Source organism: Nerophis ophidion, linkage group LG06, assembly GCF_033978795.1.
Source record: "Nerophis ophidion isolate RoL-2023_Sa linkage group LG06, RoL_Noph_v1.0, whole genome shotgun sequence".
Taxonomy (NCBI): domain Eukaryota; kingdom Metazoa; phylum Chordata; class Actinopteri; order Syngnathiformes; family Syngnathidae; genus Nerophis; species Nerophis ophidion.
Window position 1 is genome coordinate 23,247,501 of NC_084616.1, and position 26,430 is coordinate 23,273,930.

Here is a 26,430-nt window from a genome sequence, read left to right on the forward strand (position 1 = left end):
ATAAACTATGGGTAGTAGTGGGTTTCAGTAGGCCTTTAAATTGTCATATGAAGTGAAGTGAAGTGAATTATATTTATATAGCGCTTTTTCTCAAGTGACTCAAAGCGCTTTACATACTGAAACCCAATATCTAAGTTACATTCAAACCAGTGTGGGTGGCACTGGAAGCAGGTGGGTAAAGTGTCTTGCCCAAGGACACAACGGCAGTGACTAGGATGGCGGAAGCGGGAATCGAACCTGCAACTCTTAAGTTGCTGGCACGGCCACTCTACCAACCGAGCTAAACCGCCCCAAATATCAAAGCGCGGGCCGCATAATAACGTCTCGTGGGCCGCAATTGGCCCGTGGGCCGCATGTTTGAGTCCCCTGCTCTTGAGGAAGAGGAGTCTGAAGGGTAAATAAATAAATAAATAAAACTATAAAAATGGTCCCCACCTGTCTGGATTGGAAAAACGTGCGGACACCCCTGGGATGGATGGATACTTTATATGTTGTTTCCCTTTCTGCACGATGCAGGCCAACAAGGGAGTGAGGGCTTGTTCCTGAAAGAGCCGTGCCTGCAGAGTCACTCACATTCCTGGCTGGGATTCAATGAGTGAGCCAGACACACAAACACCGGGGGGAGGGGGAGAGAGAGAGGGAAAGAGGGAGAAAGAGAAAGAGAGAGACGGTGCGAGAGAGAAAGAAAGAGAGAGAGAGAGAGAGAGATGGGGGGAGAGAGAGAGAGAGAGAGAGGGAGGAGGGAGAGAGAAAGCGCGTCTCGGTACAGTCACAGTGAACTGCGGGGGCCGACGGACGGTCCTCGAGAGCGGAAAGCGCCTCCAACCACGATTTAAGTCCATCTAACATTGACTTGATATCCTTTCCGCGTACTTTCCACCGGGATTCGACGCTGTGAACTTTTTTTGACGGGTCTTCGCGAAGTTCTGGGTGCCATTTCCCCGTCCTCCGACATGGACTGCTCAAGCGCCGCCTCGGGGAGCTCCTGGCCGGCTTTCACTCACTAGTCACGGGGACACAAACGTCCAAGCCGCCCCGGGGGAAGCGACTTTTCCCAACTAAATGTTTGATGAAGTGCTCGGAAGTTTCGCTACATTCTCCGGAGCGGGGGATTCGTTTGTTCCAAGCGCGGCTAGACAAGCGCGGTTCCCGGTTGCAGACGAGAGCGGTGTTCGCTGGTGACGTCGCGGGAACATGGAGACTGTAAGCCGGCAGAGCTTCCAGCCTCACCCGGGACTGCAACAAACTCTCAAGCAGTTTCACCTCAGCTCTATGAGCTCCCTCGGCGGACCGGCCGCCTTCTCCGCCCGCTGGCAGCATGAGCTCCTCTTCAAGAAGGACGGGAAGGAACCGGAGCCGGTGCTGCAGCATCTGCCGCCGCCCGTGATGCCCGGCGGGCCCCTCTTCATCCCGTCGGACCGCTCCACGGAGAGGTGCGAGACGGTCCTGGAGAGCGAGACCATCTCGTGCTTTGTGGTCGGCGGGGAGAAGCGGCTGTGTCTCCCGCAGATCCTCAACACGGTGCTGCGGGACTTCAGCCTTCAGCAGATCAACTCGGTGTGCGACGAGCTGCACGTCTACTGCTCCCGGTGCACCGCCGACCAGCTGGAGATCCTCAAAGTCATGGGGATCCTGCCCTTCTCGGCGCCGTCCTGCGGCCTCATCACCAAGACGGACGCCGAGCGGCTGTGCAACGCGCTCATCTACGGCGGAGCCTACCCGCCCCGCTGCAAGAAGGAGGCGAGCCACGGAGCCGCGCTAGAGCTGGAGCTCACCGACCGGAGCTTCAAGGTCTACCACGAATGCTTCGGCAAGTGCAAGGGGCTGTTCGTGCCGGAGTTGTACGGCAGCCCCAACGCGGCGTGCATCCAGTGCCTGGACTGCAGACTCATGTACCCCACGCACAAGTTCGTGGTGCACAGCCACAAGGCGCAGGAGAACCGGACCTGCCACTGGGGCTTCGACTCGGCCAACTGGAGGGCCTACATCCTCCTGGGCCAGGATTACACGGGCAAGGAGGAGAAGAGCCGCCTGGAGCAGCTTCTGGACGAAGTCAAGGAGAAGTTTGATTTCGCCAACAAGTACAAGAGGAAAGCCTCGTCCAGGGTGAGTTGGCCTCGTCACTCTGTCTTGTTGACCTGTGTGAGGTTGGCCCCTGTACCTTGTCGAGACTTGTCCCGTTCGTTATTTTTTTTTTGCCCAACTATCACAGTTCTTATGTTATTAAAGGCCTACTGAAATGAGATTTTCTTATTTAAAAGGGGATAGCAGGTCCATTCTATGTGTCATACTTGATCATTTCGCGCTATTGCCATATTTTTGCTAAAAAGATTTAGTAGAGAACATCCACGATAAAGTTCGCAACTTTCGGTGCTAAGAGAAATGCCCTGCCTCTATCCGAAGTCGCAGACGATGACGTAGCAAGTGTGGGGACTCCTTACATATTCACATTGTTTTTAATGGGAGCCTCCAACAAAAAGTGCTATTCGGACCGAGAAAACGACAATTTCCCAATTAATTTGAGCGAAGATAAAAGATTCATGTTTGAGGATATTGGTAGCGACAGACTAGGAAAAAAAAAATGCGACTGCATTGGGACGGACTCCGATGTTTTTAGACACATTTACTAGGTTAATTCTGGGAAATCCCTTATCTTTCCATTGTGTTGCTAGTGTTTTAATGAGTTAAAAAGTACCTGATAGTCGGAAGGGTGTCTCCACGGGTGTGTTGATGCGCAGTGTCTCAGGGGGGTTGACGGCAGCTATGGACGGCACAAGCTCAGCTTTTCTCCGGTAAGAATTGACTTTTTAACCACAATTTTCTCACCGAAACCTGCTGGTTGACATGTGGTTGGGATCCATAGGAAGGTTTCACCTCCAGGAATTTTAAACAAGGAATCACCAAGTGTTTGTGTGGCTAAAGGCTAAAGCTTCCCAACTCCATCTTTCTACTGTGACTTTTCCAATATTAATTGAACAAATGTCAAAAGATTCAGCAACACAGATGTCCAAAATACTGTATAATTATGCCGTTAAAGCAGACGACTTTTAGCTGTGTGTGTGTGCAGCGCTCATACTTCCTAAAAACCCGTGACGTCTTGCGTACACGTCATCATTACACGACGTTTCGAAGACGAACATTTAAAATTGTAATTTAGTGAACTAAAAAGGGCGTATTGGCATGTGTTGCAATGTTAATATTTCATCATTGATATGTAAACTATCAGACTGCGCGGTGGGTAGTAGTGGGTTTCAGTAGGCCTTTAAGGTGTAATGATTCATAACGTATGTTAAGGTGTAATGATTCATAACCAGACTCATCTATCCATCCATTTTTTACCGTTTGTCCAAACCCAACATTGTCTAAATCCCCCCAAACTTGTCGTAATTGTTAGTGCTGTAAGTATGTTTCTCTAACTAATATAGTTTCTTTGTTAATGTTTTATGGCTTTGTGTTAACGTGTAGTTACCGGCTTATGATTCATAACCAGACCCAACATTGTCAAAATCTCCCCCAAACTTGTCCCAATTGTTTGTGCTACATTTGTGATACAACTCATTTTGTCCAATTAATATAGTTTTCATTTTATTAATGTTGTATGGCTTTTATGTTAAGGCGTAATTACTGTGTTATAATTCATAACCAGCCTTTAACTTTGTCAAAATGTTCCCAAACGTCTCATTACCGTTTGTGCTGCAATTGTGCAGCAAGCAATTTTTGTCCAACAACCATACTTATGTTATTAATGTGTAATTACCATGTTATGAATTCTCCAGCCCCCAACTTTGTCAAAATCTTCCCAAACTTGTCCCACTCCTTTGTGCTATGTTTGTGTGGCATTTAATTTTTTCAAACTATTTAAGTTATTTTTTATGGCTTTTATGTTATCAACACGTAAATATGATTCATAAGCAACCCCCAACAATGTGAAAATATGCCAAAAATTGTCCCAACTGTTGGTGTGTCATACAATTTTGTCTAACACTTATAGTTTTTAAGTTATTAGGATGTAATTAACATGTTATTACTCATTACCAGCCCCCAACCTTGTCAAAATATCCCCAAACTTGTCCCAATTATTTGTGTTACGCTTGTGCTGCAAACATTATATAGTTTTTATGTTAGGTTTTATGACTTATAACCAACCACCCACACCTTCTCAACATCGGCTCAAACTTGTCCGAATTGTTTGGGTTAAGTTTGTGCTGCAAACGTTTTTTTGTCTAACTATTATAGTTATTTATGCTACTAACATGTTATCATTCATAACCAGCCCCCCAACTTTCTCACAATTTCCTCAAATGTGTCACAAACATTTGTATTACGTTTGTGTTGCATCCATTTTTGTTTAACTATTATAGTTTTTATGTTACTATCACCCATGTCAAAATCTCTCCAAATGTGTCCCATTTATTTGTGCTGCAAGTTTTGTTCGTCTAACTGTTGTAGTTGTTGTGTAATTAACGATTTAGGATTCATTAACCCCCCCACCCCAAAAGCAATATCAAAATCTCCTTAAACGTGTCCCAGTCCTTTGTGCTGGTTTTATGGGGCTGGTTATGAAACATAAAACGGTCATAAATCAACAACTAAAATAGTTAGACAAAAATATTTTGCAGCACAAACGATTGGGACAAATTTGGAGAGATTTTGACAAAGTGGGGACCAAAGTGCTTTGCTGGATCCTCGGATTGGAGACCGGAGAAGAAGTTATTCATTCTTCAACAGTTTTGACATGACGTGTCTGCAAATGCATCTCATGATTGAGTCTTGGCTGAATTTGATTTGTAGTTTTTCTGTGGTTCCATCCATCCATCCATCCATTTCCTACCGCTTATTCCCTTTGGGGGTGGGGGGGGTCGCTGGTGCCTATCTCAGCTACAATCGGGCGGAAGGCAGCGTACACCCTCGACAAGTCGCTACCTCACTGCAGGGCTGTTTCTGTGGTCATGTCTCCTAATAACTATTAGTGTATGTGTGTTTGGCCATCATTGGCATGTTATTACTAATTAGGCCCAATACAATGGTGACACTGAAACACCTCTGGTGGCCGTAAAGTCATCACTTGCCTGTGAAACACCTCTGACTGGCTTTTATTGAGCCGTACTGTAAATACAATCTCATTTACCAACAAATGCCTCACGGGGACTGTGTAAACACAACATTCATGTATGGAGGAAATGACTTGTGGCCCTCAGACTAGACAGACTAGTGGGACACTCATACACTTGTACTCTGGTATGGCGTGTATGTGTTTGTAGGGATGTTGACAGTTATGTTCTGTTTTGAATGATGCTTTTAAACAACACTTCAAACTTTTTTTTTAATTCATTTGATTCTCCAGTTGCAAAAGATCCCTCATGGAATTCCATTTTATAGGTTTCTTATTGCACTTTTTATCAGATAGGAAACTTCCGACTTGGGACGTAACAACACTGTTGATGAGAAATTGCAATAAAACTCCCAACAAGCAGTATAATTATAAAATGATTCTACAACACACTCTTCGATAAAACCTCACAATCCAGTGATATCGTTAATTTCCTAACGAGGCCGCTTTGACAATAAAGGGGTCATATTATGATTGTGTTGTTTGTACATTTGAATAACTTCCTTGTGATCTACAGAACATGCAATGGTGGTTCTTGGTCAACATGTTGCAGAGATTATGTGTTATAGAATTCTATGGGCGGTCTTACTTACCTTGTAGTTTTTAGCGATTCCCCATGGAGTCTTCTGATAAATACAAGTCAGGACTTTGTATTAGAAAATGCAGAGGATGCATGTGCATGTACGAGCCAGTCTGCCCCAAAACAAGAGGATAGCGAAAAAAAGGAATCTATTGAACGCAATGTGGGACTCCAACAAAACACTTTGTGTAAATCCCTACCATATATGGATAATCAGCTGAAGTCACACTTAGGAAAAACATCACTAATTGGGGCAAATTCCAAACGGCTCGTTTCCCGGAAGTGTGATGGAAGGCAAGATTGTTATATAAATAGCTCCGCCACGCCTCCATGGTTTGAGTTGGTTGCAGACCCCAAACACACAACAGCAGCTAAGAAAAGTTGGTTTTGCACAATAGGGCCCCTTTACCACGAATACAAGACACAAATAACAATTCTGAACTTGTTTAAACACATTGTGCACATTTTTCTGCTCTCCTCCGTGTGTGGGGCGAACTTACCGTAAGCAAACAAGGGGTCTTGAAATCTCTAAGGTCCCCTAACACGTCATAAAAAACGATAACATTGTCTTGTATTTAAAACAGTTATTATTTAAAACAGTTATTTGTTTGTGGTAAGTTGTGCGCTTAAAAATACTTCTAAATGCTTAATCAATCATGATTATTTTGACAGCTCCTTCCTCCTCCTCAGGTTACGGACTATACCACGCTACTACACATGTGCAGGCTTGACTCAGGGAAACGTAAATATATTGTGTATTTATTTGTCAATTCATTTGTTCTTATATAAAACTTCGTCAAAAGGCTGCGTATGAGTCAGTCCCTTTGGGATTTCGGGGGCTTTTTTTGTGGTTGTTATGACTTAAAAGGTGTGAATTTTCAGCAGCTTTTTCATAAAGTTGTGCAAAGATTACACATTTTTTAATTCAATAACATTGAATTGGACTAACTTGGGATATATGAATTTGGTATCAAGGTTTAGGGCATTCCTTGTAACCTCTACCCCAAAAAGCAAAAGGTTTCAACACAAATTGGAAAATAATGTATTGATGTTTTAGTCATTTTATAGCAAACAGACTTAAAAGTAGACACTAAATGGCAGTAGACGCACATAATCAAAGCTCACTGTCAAATGATGGCACTGTTTTAGTAATTACATGTAGTAAATAGTTAAGGATAAACAAAACAGAAAACAACAACACCAAAGTTTTCTTTATTGTCCGTTGTCTGTTTGGTCATCTACAGGTGCAGACATTCTCCGTGTATGTTTTACACTTGAAATGTGTTAGTCCATCTTAAACATTAATTTATCTTCATGTTGCGAGCGATCAAATTTTTGTTGGTAAATGATAAGGAGTGTAAATCTTTGGGCACCTCACAATTCGATCTGACTCCGATTTGTGGTGTGACGATTCAAACCGATATTCCCCAATTCATTATTTGGTACCATACTTATAACTTTTTCCAAGACCGGTTAGAAAATACATTTTCTGGTTGCATGGCATAGCTTAAAAACTTGAGTGTCAGCCCTAAAATCGGTAGGTTGTGAGTTCAAACCCCGGCCGAGTCATACCAAAGACTATAAAAATGGGACCCATCGCCTCCCTGCTTGGCACTCAGCATCAAGGGTTGGAATTGGGGGTCAAATCACCAAAAATGATTCCCGGGCGCGGCCACCGTGAACAAGGGGATGGGTCAAATACAGAGGACGGCGGCGGCGGCGATGACCAAGAAGAATATAATTACAACACTTTATATACATACTTGCATAATATTTACATATTTATATAATATGTAACTACAAGCTCCATTCACAGACAGACTCCCATTGCTTTTACGAGCGGTCCAGCGAGTCAAAAGCCGAAAAAAAAAAAAAAAAAAATATATATATATATATATATATTTTTTTATTTTTATTTTTTTTTTAATTTGTGGCGGCCGTAACTCTTTCGTGGCGGGCCGCCACAAATAAATGAATGTGTGGGAAATCCTGCAGTTATGTCATCTTCTTGTAAAAAAGCACACATATCCATCACTGTTTTTATATTCATTACAATTACACTCACCTGGAAATATTATTTTTACCTGGCATTCATTTGACATGATACATCATATCAAATATATCATATAAATAAATATGATGAATTAGCATGTTGTGTGGTTGTGCATTTTGTAACAAAAGGAATTGTTATTTTATGTTTATGTTGTACACGGACATATTGGAGTGACGGACCGGAAGATAAAATGCGGTCTTGACTTGACGTGAGTAAAGTGCGTTCACTTCAAACCGACACAGCATGCTTGACTTTTAAGGAGGAATATTGTTGTTTTACAGACTCTTGTGTGGTGTTGCTTCCTTATTTGTCACTATTCAAAGCGGATTTTATTGTGTAGCAGCGGCAGCTGAACTGAATGTGACGGCGCGTCATAGGGCTGGGCGATATTGCCTTTTTTTATTATCGCGATATTTTTAGACCATATCGCGATGTACGATATATATTACGATATTTTTCCTTGACCTTGAATGAACACTTGAGAGGGAAATCACAACTAAGTCAATTGACAAAAAGTGTATTTATTAAAGTTATTAAGCAGTGGCACAAACATTCAAGTCATTTCCAAAACATAAAGTGCAAGATTGTCAGAGACATTTTAAGTGTCAAATAAAAATGAGCTGCATAATAGCAAATCAAATAGTATTCGTCCTTCACTATGTGGTAGGTTACTACGGTTTTGAAATTCTCTTCATTCTCTAGCGAGTGACTTTTCAAATGATGCTACATATTAGCAGTAATGCTACTTTTTATAGCAACGCTTGTACCGCATGCTTGACTTATTACGGTTGTCTGTTCGACATATTCCCACTTGAAGCCAAACCACCGCCAGACGATGGAAACCCTGCTGTTTTTATTGGGAATTATGTCTTCTTTCATTTGTTACCAGATCCGCACCTTCTTTCTCTTGTACGGCTATGTTAGCAGCTAACGTAGCCCAGTCTGCTATGTCTCTGCTCTTTGAGGGCGGACATGTATGTGACGTATGTAAGAATATGCTCCTGCTTGTCTGTGAGAAGGAAAGACAGGAAAGAGTGGGAAGAGCCTGAAGTGTACGCCCGCAGCTAAAAGCAACTGCGTGAGAAGTATACTCGAATATTACGATATAGTCATTTTCTATATCGCACAGAGACAAACCCGCGATATATCGTATATATCGATATATCGCCCAGCCCTAGCGTGTCATAATAATGTTGGTCAGCTGGAAAAAAAAATACTGATAGCTAGGGCTGCGAATCTTTGGGTGTCCAACGATTCGATTCAATATCGATTCTTGGGGTCATGATTCGATTATATATATCGATTTTTTCGATTCAACGCGATTCTCGGTTCAAAAACGATATTTTTCCGATTCAACGCGATTCTCGATTCAAAAACGATATTTTTCCGATTCAAAACGATTCTGAATTCATTCAATACATAGGATTTCAGCATGATCCACCCCAGTCTGCCGAAATGCTAGCAGAGTAGTAGATTTTAGAAAAAAGCTTTTATAATTGTAAAGGACAATGTTTTATCAACTGATTGCAATAATGTAAATTTGTTTTAACTATTAAATGAACCAAAAATATGACTTATTTTATCTTTTTTTAAACATTGGACACAGTGTGTTGTCAAGTTTATGAGATGCGATGCAAGTGTAAGCCACTGTGACACTATTGTTCTTTCTTTTTTAATTTTTATAAATGTCTAATGATAATGTCAATGAGGGATTTTTAATCACTGCTATGCTGAAATTATAACTAATATTGATACTGTTGTTGATATTATTAATTTTTGTTTCACTACTTTTGGTTTGTTCTGTGTCGTGTTTGTGTCTCCTCAATTGCTCTGTTTATTGCAGTTCTGAGTGTTGCTGGGTCAGGTTTGGTTTTGGAATTGGATTGCATTGGTATGGTATTGCTGTGTATTGGTTTGTTGGATTGATGAAAAAAAAAAGATTTTTGTAAAAATGAGAATCGATTCTGAATCGCACAACGTGAGAATTGCGATTTGTATTCGAATCGATTTTTTCGCACACCCCTACTGAAAGCCGTATCATTCGTCTATAATCTTCACGGTCCTGGTGGACCGGCCTAATTAGGAACTGGTACCAAAAAATATCGGTACTCAGAATACATCCCTACTTATCATTATTATCATGGTATTATGAAATGTGCTCAATAAGTACTCACACACACTTATAACCAAGTTTTATAAAAAAAAAAAAAATTATACATCCATCCATTTTCTAAAACGTATCCCTTTAACCGTAGAAAATTAATGGATGGATGTAAAAAAATAAATAAACAAATAGTTAGGCAATATACTTTCTTGGCAGAAGATATGTGCAATACAACAATATCGTTCTGACTTCTTAAAAGCCATATTATTTTTATTTGAATGTTTGAATGGTTGTCTTCTTCCATTTAAGTTTAGTGTTTTTTTTTAACGATAGAGGAAAAAAGTTGTGTTAGGTGTGCACTTCCTGCTTCAAGTATGGCTCGATATTGCCGTCCAAGAGCGCACAGCTTGTAGGTTTAATGTTTAAAGTGCTTTGTAAATAACATTGGTATGGTATGGTATGGTACACAATTGAATATATCAGTTGCTCAGACAGTTTCGTACATGTTTAGATTGAGGAATGTTGCTTTTCAATGGAGAAAGACGTTATTGTCTCTTGTTTTCACGTTTGCGTTTAGTAAATGAACAGCGACACCTGTCAGCGAGTTTAAACTACTCAGTGGCCTAGTGGTTGGAGTGTCCGCCCTGAGATCGATAGGTTTTGAGTTCAAACCCCGGCCAAGTTTGCTGCTAGTGGGGTGTATAATATAGTCAGGAATTGTCATGGATGCAAAGGATTCTGGGTATTTGTTGTGTTGCGTTTATGTTGTGTTTCTGTGAGGATGTTCTCCCGAAATGTGTTTGTCATTCTTGTCTGGTGTGGCTTCGCAGCGTGGCGCATATTAGTAAGAGTGTCAAATTAGAGTGTTAAAATTGTTTATATCACAACCATTCGTGTACTCTGTATCGCCCAGTATGCCTTGCAGTCGTGTGCGCGTATCAGTGGAAGCCACACACAACATATTGCTGGACTTGCAAGTAAATTGTACATGTTGTAGAAGGCGTCAAAGGCAACAGCTTCATAGCACGCCCTAATACTTATTAACTGGGTTACTGTCTGCAGACATACTTGAGAATGTTAACGCCAACTATTCTCTTCTTCGCTTTGTGACACGGGCCCAAAATGGCTCTTTGAACGGTAAAAGTTACCGATCTCTGAACCATGTATATCATATACTTCCAAATGGTTCAACAGCTACCCGCCCGACCCGCGGTTTATCCGTGGACTCCGCGCATGAGACCGCAAACCGCGCATCTCTAGTGTGTGACAATCATTGGTACTTTAACTTTATTAACTTTTTTTTTTTTTTTTTTTAAATCAAAGTGTCCTGTGATCATTTTTTAAAATGGTAACATGAACTGTGGGTTGTTCTACCGCGGTTTTTCGCCACGTCCCAAACGCCGACTAACGAGCGAGTGTCGACGTGGACCTTCATGTGTGAGCAAGTTGACATGTAAAACATGTAAAACAGTGACGGGGGATTATAACCTGACAATCGGTGTGCCAGTTGGAGTAAGCGGGGAGGAGAAAGAGGAAAGTTTGTGTGTGTGTGTGGGGGGGGGCTGATAAAAGAATCCCACCCCCGTCCCTCCCCGAGTAAAAAAAGGCTAGGGATGCCATTTGCATGAACTGTTACACATGAATGGAGTTGATGAAGCAGGGTTGAGAAGTATTGTGGTGGAAACATAATATGATCCCAACAAAGGGGAGCATTCAGCAAACATGGGGCCACCCCCTACCCCAAACATCCACCTACCCAGGCCAGCCACCCACCTCTGACACCCCCGCCCCTCTTTCTACCTACTTTTTAGTCCAGAGTGGACCCGCACGGGTTCGTCGAGGCCCAGAAGCGTCTCACCTCCCGTCCCGCACTCGGGATTCTCATGGCAGAGAAAGAGGAATCAGAAAAACCCTCGACGCCCCTGAGAGTGCCAAAGTCCTGCCATGCTTGGTGAATAGCCACTCTTGGCACACACGCTCATTCAAGCGAGAGTGGGCACACCTCAAGGACCCCACTTTCTAGGGCCTCTTCTATTTTTATAGAGGAGCCGGCGGGGCACCCGAGTGTTATGCCAGAGGCTCGTTTGAGCGCTGGCGCTGCTTTTTAATCCCACTCCTTTATTCCCTCCTCAAGTAGCCTGTTTCAAGGAACGCTAATGAGGGGAAGACACGCTAGTGGAGGAGTTGGAGGAAAATCGCTAAACTCACGGCAAAAGAGCGCCCCTTTTGTCAGCACATTTTACCCACTTTGAAAATGTTCTCGGAACATGTGGGCAAAAAAAAAAAAGAGTGCCAGACTCTGCTGGCTTGTGTCTTTTTTGCTCCTGCGATAGGCTGTCAGGGCGGAACAGGGCTGGGGTTGTGAATATTAATGAGTGTGTTGCAGCAGTCGCCAGTGCAGACAGACGCAGGAAGTGATATTGCCACACTTCCCCCCCTTGCAGACACTCCTGTAACAGCTTCCGTCTGAGACACAAACAAGGACAAGAGTCTCAGAAAAAATGCCTCACACTTTTTGCAAGATTGCTTTTTTGTGCACTGGCAAGGGAATTTGCAGATTTTATGGTGGCCAGAATATTTTTTGTTTTTTTATACCACATTATTATAAATGAAAAAACAATTTCACTGTTATTACTACTGAACATTTCTGAAAACGGAGCTGCCAGTTTTTTACCGTATAATCTAATGACTTGTTTTTTTCAGTGTAAATGTGTTTAGAGGGATGTGTTAGAAGCTGAAAATGATTAATTTGTGTTATAAGTGCAATTGTGAACATCAATGAGTAGAAAAGGGTACACAAAAAATGATTCACATCCAAATCACGCTTCTTAGTCATCCCGATTCTAATTTGATTTTTTTTTTAAATCGCTAAAAAATATATAGAATAGTTGTAAATATATATGAATATAAATAAAATAATTTTTTAACAGATTTTCACAATTTTAGAAAAATAAATGTATATATATATATATATGAATAAGTGGTAGAAAATGGATGGATGGATGGATGGATATATACATTTTAGGATTTTTTTAAGTTATGAAGAAGAAAAAAATATATATATAAAATGTATTTATTTTCTTTGATAGATTAAAAAAAAGATTTGATTAAGGTTCAGGATGACAAAGAATCATGATTCAGATGTGAATTAAAAGATAAGAATAAAAATCAATTAAAAAAAGTTTATAATCAATTTAGATTCGGGATGATGTAATTGAAATGCATGTATGTATACATATATATATATATATATATATATATATATATATATATATATAACATAAAACATAAATATTAGACATATATATATATACAAAAATATTTAAAAAACAGAATATATATTTTCATAAATTATATATATATATAAATATATATATATATACATACACAGCATATCCATCCATCCATTTTCTACCGGTTGTCCTTGTGTATGTGTGTGTGTATATATATATATATATATATATATATATACATACATATATATATATATATATATATATATATATATATGTATATATATAAAAAAAAAAGAGGTTATCTCCATGCCACCGGAATGCGCTTTTCTAACCTGTAACCTGTTTTCAAACAGTTTCATTATAATCATTGTACCAAATAACACATTGTGAGAGTCGGTTTGAATCGAATCGTCACCCCGGGCATCAGAATTACCGGTAATCGTTAGGTGCCCAAAAATTCACACTCCTATCAATGAGCTAATTCTACTTCTGAATAGTTTATATTGAGTTGGGTGTAACATTTTCAGCGTGATTCTTATATTCAGGAAAATATTTGATACCTAATACCACATTGGTAACATTTTTTTAACTATAAAATACTCCCACAAACAAGAAAAATGCAAAAATATAAATATAAGCTATATTGCAACATGTAACAATGAGCCAAACCAAAGGTAAACAATAATAATAACGTCTAAAATAAACAGAAAAACAGCAAAAAAAACCAAAAAAAAAAAAACCCTGCAGTTATGGTAAGTGTCAGGTTGTACATAAAATGACAAGAATTTTAACAATATTTTAGGATGTATAGTGATGTGTTGCAGGTAGACTTTTTTCTGCTTTATCATCAAGTCCATTTTATTTCTATACCTCCAAATCGCCGTAGACACTTCACAGACATGGAGCAGGTCTGCAACCACACTACTCACGTGTGACTTTGAAAGAGAAAGTAACAGTTTTTAGTCCCCGACATTTATGTCAACTTATTACACTGTTAGCGTTATATTACGTGAGACGTGTTTACTTAAATTAAAGGGGAACATTATCACCAGACCTATGTAAGCGTAAATATATACCTTGATGTTGCAGAAAAAAGACCATATATTTTTTTAACCGATTTCCGAACTCTAAATGGGTGAATTTTGGCGAATTAAACGCCTTTCTGTTTATCGCTCTCGGCGCGATATCGTCAGAACGTGACGTCCCCTTGGTAATAAAGCCTCCATTTTCATTTTCTCAAACACATTACAAACACCGGCTCTGGGCTCTGTTCTTTTCCGTTTTTTTGACTATTTTTGGAACCTTGCCTCGTCTGTGTGTTGTCGGAGGGTGTAACAACACTAACAGGGAGGGATTCAAGTTGCCCAAAGATGCGAAAGTGGCAAGAAATTGGACGAAATTTCTTCAAAATACGAGGGCATGGGGAAAGCCGACGAAATGGTCAGTCGTTTGTTCCGCACACTTTACCGACGAAAGCTATGCTACTACAGAGATGGGGGGATTGTGTGGATATCCTGCGACACTCAAAGCAGATGCATTTCCAACGATAAAGTCAAAGAAATCTGCCGCCAGACCCCCATTGAATGTGCCGGAGTGTCTGCACATTTTACCGGCGATGCTAACGCAGACATGGCACAGAGATGTATGGATAACTTGCAGATGCATTTCCAACGATAAAGTCAACTAAATCACAAAGGTGAGTTTTGTTGATGTTGTTGACTTATGTGCTAATCAGACATATTTGGTCGCGGCATGACTGCGAGCTAATCGATGTTAACATGCTATATAGGCTAGCTGTATGTACATTTGAAACTATATCCAGCGTTTCCTTCCACCCACATTTAATGCCAAACAAACACTTACCAATCGACGGATTTAAGGTGCTCCAGTGTCCCAAGATGCGAAAGTCCTGATCGTTTGGTCTGCACATTTTACCGGCGATGCTAAGACAGACATGGCCGAATAGCGTCAACAGCTATTCGCTCAATAGCTTCAGTTTCTTCTTCAATTTCGTTTTCGCTATCTGCCTCCATACTCCAACCATCCGTTTCAATACATGCGTAATCTGTTGAATCGCTTGAGCCGCTGAAATCCGAGTCTGAATCCGAGCTAATGTCGCTATATTTTGCTGTGGTATCCGCCATTGTTTGTTTGTATTGGCAGCACTGTATGACGTCACAGGAAAATGAACAGTGGCTTCGAGAGAGCGAAAAAAAGGCACTTTAAAGCTATTTTAAGGGATATTCCGGGATGGGTAAAATAAAAAAAAATAATAAAAAAAATAAAATCAGCTGCCCCCGCGACCCGACCTCGGATAAGCGGAAGATGATGGATGGATGGATGGAAAATCAGCCACTTGGAACTGATTTTTATTGGTTTTAACCCTTTTGAAATTGTGATAATGTTCCCCTTTAAGGTCATGTCAACCTTTAACCGCTAGCTGCAGCTAATTAATAATCATAAGACGGCAAACGTTCGTGCCACAATAACTTCAATGATACGTATAAAAATGAAGATTTACTAATCTGAAAATGAAATGTATAATGCATTTGACACACTGTTTGATTTCTTGACCACCGTGTTGTAACACAATCTCATCGACATCCTGGGACTCCGCTTGCTGCTAAAACTGGTTGCTATGGCTATGCTTCGTTATGATTTTGCGCGACTCACCTCACATAGCAGTGATGCAAAGATATGTACAGTACTGATATTTTTTCAAAGGGGTTTCGTATCAGAATTCAATGTGTTTGCATTGTGTCGATACTCTGGACAACCCTCGTAGGAAACCGCTTTAGGGTCGATCAGTTTTCGAGTGCAGTCTGGTGTGTTTTTGCTGGTGCACACGAGCAATACCAATATGTCTGGATTAAGATAGATGTAAAGTGTAGCTAACGATATAGTTCTATCTCACAATGGTGCGCTTGTTGTGTATGCAGACTGTGTCTGGTGGCGTACGAGTTAGCATCGTGGAGTTGCACAACTAAAAGGCCCTTTGATATCCCCCTCGTTCAAGGAAATTGTGTCAGATGCCCGAGGGTTGTGTTTGTTTACAATAAGATACATAGTGTGCAAAACTAGACCAAACTGTTCTGCTTGTTGTCAGGTTCTTGTTTGATGGCCGTCAACGTTAGCACTTTGGACACAGATGGCGTTTTTTCTTTAAGCAGGGTTTTTTCTGCGTTCAAAATTGCGTGGTGTCCGCTTCCAGCTAACTTTGTGCCGCCCCCAACCAGAGCATAAAGCTCCGGCTGTGTTGGTTGAGCGATTGATGTCCCTCTGCGGCAGCTACGTATTTTAACTGCAGTTCAGAGTTGCACCACTATAGGGGCTCTATATTGATAGCTATGCACCGGAAAGCCCTGAAGCAACTACCGAAGAATAAAAATACAACTAATTATGTTTTTAACCGATACTTAGTGCATAACGTTGACCGCTGTAACAAGTAGATTTCTGCCATTCGGAGCCCGATACGGAGGGATCTCTGGACTCCTATAGAACACTCCAGACTGTGCTGTGAACATTTTGTCTCAGGTTAGTGAACACAGCTAGTAATGTTAGCTTAATTTCCAACCTTTTCTGACTAATTATAATAAATGGACTGATTGAATAATTTATTAAAAGTTTGCATAGGATCAGATAGAGTTTCATGACGGTACAAATTGACTGGTACAAGGTACAAGGAGTTACCCCAAGAAAGCATTACAAGCATGTCATGTTTATTTAATAAAAGTTTCCTTATGTTTTTTAGCGTTGCAGATATGGTATGCAAAATCAGCCACTACTTTAAAAAGCGACCTCGCGAGGAGGAAAGTCAAGAGTCCAGGTGAAACAGACTAAAGGAATTAACGTAACAGGCAGTTAAAATGTAATAATTCATGGTGGTGACAACATGTGGACTTTTTTGTCCTGCAAATATTACATTATGATATCATACTTTCCCGAAAGTGTTTGTCAAAATAAAAATAAATACTTAAATATCTGCTTGACTTAAGATTTTACAGCAAACTAATCATCAAATTAATAACAATGACAATAAATTTTATGGTGTTCTTTACAGCAGTGGTCCCCAACCACCGGGCCACAGAATAATTTTTTATGATTTTTTTTATTTTTTAATTTTTTAAAAATTAAATCAACATAAAAAAACACAAGATACACTTACAATTAGTAAGTGTATCTTACTAATTTATCGACGATAAAGTTTGCAACTTTTGGTCGCTAATAGAAAAGCCCTGCCTTTACCGGAAGTCGCAGACGATGACGTCACCCGTTGATGGCTCCTCACATCCTCACATTGTTTTTAACGGGAGCCTCCAACAAAAAGAGCTATTCGGACCGAGAAAGCGACAATTTCCCCATTAATTTGAGCGAGGATGAAAGATTTGTGAATTAGGATATTGATAGTGAAGGACTAGAAAAAAAGAAAAAAAAAAGCGACGGCTCCGGGCGGCGGCAAAGTGAGCATTTCAGATGTAATTAGACACATTTACTAGGATAATTCTGGAAGATCCCTTATCTGCTTATTGTTTTAATAGTGTTTTAGTGAGATTTTAAAGATTGTAAAGACATACCTCGAGGTCGGATGGCTGCTGTGAACACGCAGTGTCTCAGAGAGAAGCCGAGGAGCCAAGCTCACAGTTGCCTTTTTTGACAGCTGCTGCAGGACGACGAATAATCCACTGATGTCTCCGGTATAATATATATCACAATTTCCCCATCCAAAAACATGCTGGTTGACGTAGAGAAACATGTTCGCTTGACCGCTCTGTGTTAAAGCTTCACAACAAACAAAGAAACACCGGCTGTGTCTCGGTGCTAAAGACAGCTGCAATCCACCGCTTTCCACCAACAGCATTGTTCTTTACAGACTCCATTAGTAAATGAACAAATTGCAAAGGATTCAGCAACACAGATGTCCAAAATACTGTGTAATTATGCGGTAAAAGCAGACGACTTTTAGCTGCGAGTGGTGCAGTGATAATATTTCCTAACAGTCCGTGACATCCCACGTACCCGTCATCATTCCGCGACGTTTTCAACAAAAAACTCGCGGGAAATTTAAAATTGCAATTTAGTAAACTAAAAAGGCCGTATCGGCTTGTGTGGCAGTGTTAATATTTCATCATTGATATTTAAAATATAAGACTGCGTGGTCGGTAGTATTGGGTTTAAGTAGGCCTTTAATATAATAATAATAGCAATAACAACACATTTAAATTACAATCTTAAATAAAATCAGTTTTCTTTTAAAATAATTTTTAAAAAATATTTTACACTTCTTTTACCACCATAAAGGGCGTGCTTTTTGTGTAAATCAAAATGTTAAATGCGAAAATCCTAACATTTATTGGTGCATTACATCCTTGGACAATTTTAACCAGTGTTTTAGGTCAAATACTGGTCAAAATGATTGACATTTAATTGTGTAAATGTAAATTGTGTAAATGTATCAATAATATGCCAGTGCAAGGTGCTTTTTTGAAACCCTTATTTTGTTAGCGCAGTCAGACCAGATGTGGCACACTGTGCTCTTATTGTGAAGGGGGTAAGTGCTGTTCCGCTCATTTTGACGAGTGAAGAGGCGACTCACTTGAAGCTGTATTGAAAAAAAAAGAGCGAGCGTCTCATGTAGCGACCACTGTTTGTACATTAATGTTACGTCCATGATGTTGTTCACAACAACACAAGCAGATGAGATGTGCTGTGGGTGTATGGATTGTTCTTGCTAGCCTTAGCTTTGTAGTTCAGTCGCTGTTTCAAGTTCAGGATGGGTTGTTCAGTTTGTCGGCGATGAATGAGCGCTAAGAAACATTAACGACTAGTTGTCCAGCCCTATGAGTAAGGTAGTGTAGTATTCGTATCAATCATCAATCAATGTTTATTTATATAGCCCCAAATCACAAATGTCTCAAAGGACTGCACAAATCATTACGACTACAACATCCTCGGAAGAACCCACAACAAACCGTACAACAATTGTTCCTTCTAAAACATAAATGTGTCTGGAACTCTGTCATCAGCTTCAGTCTTCCTTTTCCTCCCACCCCCAGTCTCTCAGGATCCTTTGCTGCTTCCCAGGGTTTTTGGCCTCGATCTGAAGGGTCGCTTGTTCCACGGGGGAGGTGGGGCAGTGGTGCTGTCGGGGGCTCGGAGGAAGTGAACTCCCCAAGGGGGTGGCGGTCCATGTCCTATTTCATATGCGAGGCACAGCGTTGGCTCAGCCTGCTGACGGCCAGCCATGTCCGCCCGGTGGACAGGACAACAGCTGCTAGCTGCGAATTTCAGCGGCTGCACAGGGATATTTTACTCCGCTGTTTGGAAAAATCGGACGTTTGCAAAATATCTGTAGTTTTATAGGAATATTTTGCAGCTTCAAGCAGAATAGGACCCCTTACAATTGGCCTTTCTTCTGCAAAAATAACTCAGTTTCGTTACCGATTTACTCTCACACGTATATTATTTTCTTTAATTTCATCGTCAAGTTTGGTAACATTGGTGGACAAACGCATGACAGACGGGCAACCATTTTAAAGATTTCTCGATTCCTTTTCTCACAGCGCTGGTATTTCTACAGTTCGTACTTACTCGTGTTTTGTAGAATAAATGGTTAAACTTTGATTCTAGTTTTAGACAGCCTTAGAACAAAAGGATCTGGGTGAACTCTCCGCTTCTAAAAGCTTCAAATTAGTGCTTATGAAGGTGTGATTATGTTTAATCATTTCATTACTTTAGTTTTCCAAAGAAATTAGTAACTTGGGGATTTTGACCCAAAAGGAAGGAAGGAAGCTGCTAATTCAATTACTGTATTTCTTGGTGAGTTGCTGGGCGATGCGGACTGTCTGGGTCTGTAACTGTCAGTCTGCATGCCTAGGCATGGCTGAGGGTCACAAAATCAATCATACATTGACATTCAAATGTCTGGATGTCAAATGTGATTGAACACTCAATCACTTCTCAAGCTCAAATTAAATGGAGTAACATTGAAAGTCTTTTTTTTTCATTCGTTATCAGGGCAATTTTTTCATGTTTATCAGATTGATAAATTAGTGTATTACTTTTATAATTCATTTTCTACCGCTAATTGATAGGGAAATTGTGCATTTTTTAAAGCAAAAGGAACTCTTCAGCCAACACATAACACTGCCCAATTCTGACCAGTTTAAGTTCTTGGTAAACATCACATTATTAAGTACATTTTTACCTATTTTATTTGAACAAAAATCATATCAATATGGTGTTTCTGCTGGGGCTGGTGATACGGCTGAAAACTGTATCACGATAAAAGTGTTTTATATCATTCTATATCGATAAGTGTTAATATTTTTATGAACTATCAGGAAAAAGGAGCAGGAGAACAAATATATTTTATTTTAACTTCCTCTGATTGTAATCCCCTCAGTTATCAAGACAGAAAATAAATGTCAACACAAGCATCAAAATAGTAAAATCACATTGAACACTTAATAATAAGCTCTTAAAATTAAAGAATATGTAAGAAATGTTTCATGAAGTTTAAGAAAATAGTTCAATATGTAAACCTGAGAATTATTTTCTGCAGGTTTAGTGACAGGAAGTTACAGCTGTGCTTTTAAGTACTTGGGTATTTGTTTTGATTCCCAGTTAACTTGGGCCAACCAAGTTGACTCTGTTTGCTCTCATATAAGCCAGCGCCTCCTCTTTCTAAAGAGGCTTAGGGTCCACGGTGTGGCAAGCAATATCATGATGTTGTTTTATAAGGCAAACATTGAATCTGTCATCCGTTGCAGCATCTCCACATGGTTTGGAAATCTGTTTGTCAAACTCAGAACCCAACTTCAAAACTTTATCAAGAGGGCTGGTAAAATAATTGTCATGTCGCCCCCCTGTTCCCCTCAAGAAATATTCGACCTGACTTTGAAGAAGCAGGGTCTTAAAATCACCCGTGACCCACACCACATACTTCATAGTGAAATTGTGTTGATGCCAAATGGAAAACGGCACAGAACAGCAACATACAAACTCAACAGGTATAGATTTTCCTTTATCCCACTGGCAATCAAAGCTCTTAACAACAGAAAATTACTGTAATAACCGGATGCAATAATAAGGAGTGCAATATTGGGATAGTGCAATACGGGATCATGTAATGCATGATTTCATAACTGACTGATATACATGTGCACTGTTCACTGTCGTCGCTGTATTGTCGGATGAACTGTATGTAAGTAAAACGTTGTGTCTTGAAGTCCAAGACAAATTTCTCCTCGGAGACAATAAAGCTAATTATTATTATTATTATCATTAAAGGGTGAGTGTGGCTCAGGTGGTGCGGCACCTAGCATCATTTACGGACCACATTGGTCTGACTTTTCTGCTTTTACCCCCAATTTCTTCATTTTGACTTTCTTTTCTCACTACATGCAAGTAATCAACCAAACTTGATGGCTGATGCTGTTACCTGATTGGTTCAGGGGGTGTTACTCCCACTAAATCAGTGATCATCACTTCCTGCGTTACCAGAGAGCGAGTGCCTTTGTTCATGCAACCAACCTTGCTTCAGATGAAAAAGAAAACAAATGTTGATTGTTTTATAAAAATTGTTTTTATTTATATCGATTACGTGTGTATCACAATATGCATTCATATCGTTTTATCGCCCATTAACTAGTCCCCGCACATGTCTATTAGCTGTGAGCATAATGTCCTGGCTAAAAATGGCCATTTCTGACTATGACCATTTGCGCCATTTCTGACTATGACCCGTTGGCTTCTTCAATTTGGTCTGCGGGACAACACGAGTCCAATAAGCAATTTGGCCAGGTGCGGTGTTTTCATATAATATACCAACAGTCCGATATACAGCGGTCTAAAAGCTGCCAATTTGTCGCCATCTGGTGGCCAACAAAATTAACTCAAGTCAGTGGCTGTTAATTGTACATCAACTTAAACGAGTGCACAATATTTACTTATATGACTCAATGCAAACAACCTTCCCTAGTCATGGTTCCAAAAACAAATCGACATACATGGCCACACATACATAATACATTCTGCTCATTGTACTTTTGTGGCTATTATAAAACATGTCCAATCACTATTTAAACAAATAAAATGACACCCATTTGATTGGAAAAATGGGTGGGAAAAGTGCGAAACACTCTCTCCACACTTATCCTAGTTTGACGCATTTTAGCTGCTTGATATTTCTGATTGATTACAAAACTTTAAGGTCATCACGGAAGTCAAACAGGTAGGAGTCAAACTTTCACATACTCTTAATAACCAATTATAATAATTATTAATTATGTATCCATTGTATCATTATTTTGATATGTAATCATATATATATATATATATATATATATATATATATATATATATATATATATATATATATATATATATATATATATATATATATATATATATATATAATTACTTTGCATGCAGTCGACTTTCGGCCCTTGGTCAAATTCTTTAAGTCCAATGCGGCCCCCCCAGTCGATAAGTTTTGACACCCCTGATGTACGTGTTCTTGTAGACCACCTGGTGATATTTACTTAATGAAGAACCCGAGCAGGGTGCGTAGCTTCAGCGAATAATCGAGCCAAGTGATAAAGGACACGAAAAGAAGCCGAACAATAAGGATACCAAGCTACCCATCCAAAACAATATGGCGGATAAATGGCTTCCCTTAAAGCAATGCATGCAAGCCGAGCTATAGGCAACCATGCATATAAACTGTCTTGGAATGTGTTGCACGCAAAGCTCACAGCACATGCGTTCCAGGAGCAAAGAGCACGCTTGGAAATAAAGTATTTCCGCCCACCAGGAGAAATCCCTTTCAGAATATTCATAGCCCTCTGCTAAAGCGTGAAACTAACAAACGCATTCAGCTCAATGCGGCTATTCTTAAATCTGAGCAGGACTTTAAGCACGTCTCATCGGGATTATTGCACAGGCAGCACGGAAGGAAGAACTGGATGACCTCCTCCAGGTGTTGCGTGAAGAAGAAGCTCTCAGTCAGATGGTGCAATTTGATGACTGGACCGTCTGCTGGCTTGTGAACAACACGGTCATTTTTTTTGTGGCCATTCAATATTGATGCTAGGTTACCGTAGGCGTTGAGGTCTGGCTTGTTTATTTAATGAGGTGCTCTGTGAAATATTCATCGACACACATGGTGCTATAGCCGAAACTCTTCGACACAATTCAACCTGCTTTAGACCCTTTCTTGCAGGGAAAGTGGACACTGCCCGGAAGTCTTGGGTAAAAAGATAACCATAAATGTTTAATTGATGTATTTCATGTGAGTCAGCTGGGTTCAATCCAAACCACCTTGAAAGTGTGGGTTCAAGTACTTCCTCCCAAACAACTGTTCACTAAAGCAGTGTTTTTCAACCGCTATTGTCTGGTGTGCCGTGGGAAGTTACCTAATTTTACCTTACTAGCGTAAAAATGCAATGCATCTAATCACTCTAGTATTAAAGGCCTACTGAAATGAGATTTTCTTATTTAAACGGGGATAGCAGGTCCATTCTATGTGTCATACTTGATCATTTCGCGATATTGCTATAAATAAAATACACAGTTAGCTGCTTCTGACCAGAAAAAGATAAAGTATCGGCGTGAGGGGTTCGGCTTTCGTGATCGGCATTGATAGGTATTAATTGGTCGATCACAAACGTTTTTACGGAATGGCCGATCAATTGAAAATATATATGTTTTTCCCCCCATCCCAGCGTCCCACGCAAGAGCAAGTTCCTGAAATTGTTCCTGGTGACTGCGCGCTGATGCTGGAAAGGCGTCCCATCTGATACGCTTGGTTTAGGGAAGCAACAATCGTTCCATTGTTTCCTGACTGCGCGCCGTCAGCACTTTGTCGCCCCCAAAAATCTACCAACTGCGACAAGTACGATACACATCACCTCCCACGCGGGTCTCTCAAAGTCGGTAGACACCATGCATTTTGCGACACGTACTTTGAGATAAAAGAGTGTGTGTGTGCGCACGTGTGACTGTGGATGGACTTTTTTTTGCCCCGTCAGCTCGTTTGACAGCATTGTTGGCCTCCGGAGTTCCCGCTGCCCGGCCCCGCCTTTCCCAAATGTGTTCCGTTTGGAAGAGCAGTCAACGCCACCTTTGCCTCCCTGGATAAAGAGGTGACCCTCCTCACCCATGGCCTCCATTATACGCCCGGCCGGCCAATCGCGTGCTGCTCAGTAACTCCCACGGGGCAGATGGTTGTCTGAAACACTCGCACGATCCAACAAATTAACATGCACCTGCAGCGTGGCGAAATGGAATTAATGTTTGCGTGATTAAAGGTGCGCTCGAATGTGCTTCAGAGCCTGTTTTTTTAAATACATTTTGGATTTACCGGACAAAAACATTAGCGAACACTGAAACAGGAAAAGCATCCCGTGCCTCGTTTGGTGCGTGATTGTGCATGCGTCTCGTCTCATGTGCGATTGGCTGTGTGTGTTTGTGTGTGTTTGCCGCCAGGATCAGCTGTAGGAGCTGGAGGAGGAGATTAGCATGCGCTCACTGCCTACTCATTTCCATCCCCATCTGCCTGTCTCCTACAGTCACACACACACACACACACGCACACACCTGTCAGCGACACTGAATAAAGCACACCGTCCGCTTGATCCGGTCTCCCGTAGCGCCGTGTCACAATCCAGCGGTCCATGTCAGACTGTTTGGACAACATTCCACGGGTGGGCAGTTTTGTTCAAAGGGCATCTCTTCGTTTGCGTCTAAATTTGGAAAGGACGGGTAAGCATTTGCACATTTCCGAGTTAATACAAAGCAATGCTAGTCTGGTTTCTGTCTGAGACGACGTGATTCCTCCGAGGACGAAAATGCAGCGGTGTAAAAAAAATTCCCTCAAGTTGTGGGCAGGAAGACAGGAAGTTATTTAAATATTGTGCTCCATGTCCTTACTTTGGAGGTTTGTGATCCCGTAACGGAAAACTACTCAGGGTAAAATTTGACTTGTTCACACGACAGGGTCAATTCCGATGTTTTGCCCAGATTCCACCTGTATCAGATTTTGTCATGTCCGAGTGAACAGGCCTCTTTCGTATGTGGAAATAAATCGGATATATAGGTGATGTGTCCTCAATGTTCGCATTCATCCGACCAGAACGTCACCAAGATGTCACAGTTATTTGATGTCGAACCCCAAGATGCAGAGGAGGGAGGCATTTTGCAGGAAAACATAGTTTAATTTAAAATACTAGAACTAGAACAAACAAAGGGTACAAACAAAAAGCACGCACGTGGGCGGATATAACAAACTAAGGGCTATGAACAAACAAATCGGAAGCAGGAAACAAAAAACAGTAAGCTACAAACATTTACCAAATATAGCTTACCGCTACGCTGCAATCACACGACCAGTAGGAATGACAAGTAGAAAATGACATTGACACGACAATAATCCAGCCCTGACTGGAGGAGAAAACAGGTCTTAAATAGTGGCTGGCTGATTGATCCCAGGTGTGGCCAGGTGCCAATCAACCACAGCTGAGGGTTACACAGCACTCAGGGAGACAAACAGGAAACAGAACCAAAATAAGAGTGCTGACAGGAACTAAAGACAAATGCAGAGGAAAAACTAAGACATAGACCAAAACTGTCAGGAACAAGCCTGACAGAAGAAGCGATAAGCGCCATAATTATTCGCCAAAATAGACGGTTACAAAATAAATATTTGACAACGGAGTAGAAAACAGGTGAAAACCATGTTTTAAGAACTCACATCTGCGACTCAATCAGTCATGGTAGCAAATTATCCCGCAAAACTGCCAGGGGCAAAATACCTCTTTTTTCTTATACGTGCAATAATTCGGTTCAGAAAATGTTGACTTTGATTGCACAAATTCCTTGAAATTTCCGCAAATGGGCCAGTACTGAGACCATGGAGGCCACATTTACTAGGGTGTCAAAGAAAAATAGATTTTTGAATGAATCATGATTCTGAACTGGAACGATTCTATATATAAATTGTTTCTTTCCCAAAATCTGTTCGTCCAGCCACCTTATTAAAGGTTTAGGTAAAATTTCAGCAAACAAAACCATTTTTTAATGTAATATAGAAATGTACCAGAGCTGTAGGAATGCAGTTAATAACAGAACTGGCACCCATTGGTATTTTGAAAAAGTATTGATTTTGAATCAAGAATCGATTCTGAAATCTGAATCAAAACGTTACTCTAAGAATCGAATCAAATCTTCTGGTACCCAAAGATTCACAGCCCTAAAGTTGACTTCTGTAAACACTGCAATTCGTGCATAGTCAACTTGTTGCGTCCGCATGCGGGTCAGATTTCATTCACATTAAAAATCAAATTTTTT

At 40.6% G+C, this 26,430-nt stretch overlaps 1 protein-coding gene across 1 annotated transcript in view; it reads left to right on the forward strand.

Moving 5' to 3' along the window:
- Positions 1–732: 732 nt before the first annotated feature.
- Positions 733–26,430, forward strand: part of skia (v-ski avian sarcoma viral oncogene homolog a) — a 181,432-nt gene continuing 155,734 nt past the window's right edge. Inside the window, exon 1 of the mRNA XM_061903117.1 lies at positions 733–2,106. Within this exon, the coding sequence (XP_061759101.1) occupies positions 1,195–2,106 (912 nt within the window). The 5' untranslated portion in view covers positions 733–1,194. The remainder of the gene's footprint in view (positions 2,107–26,430) is intronic.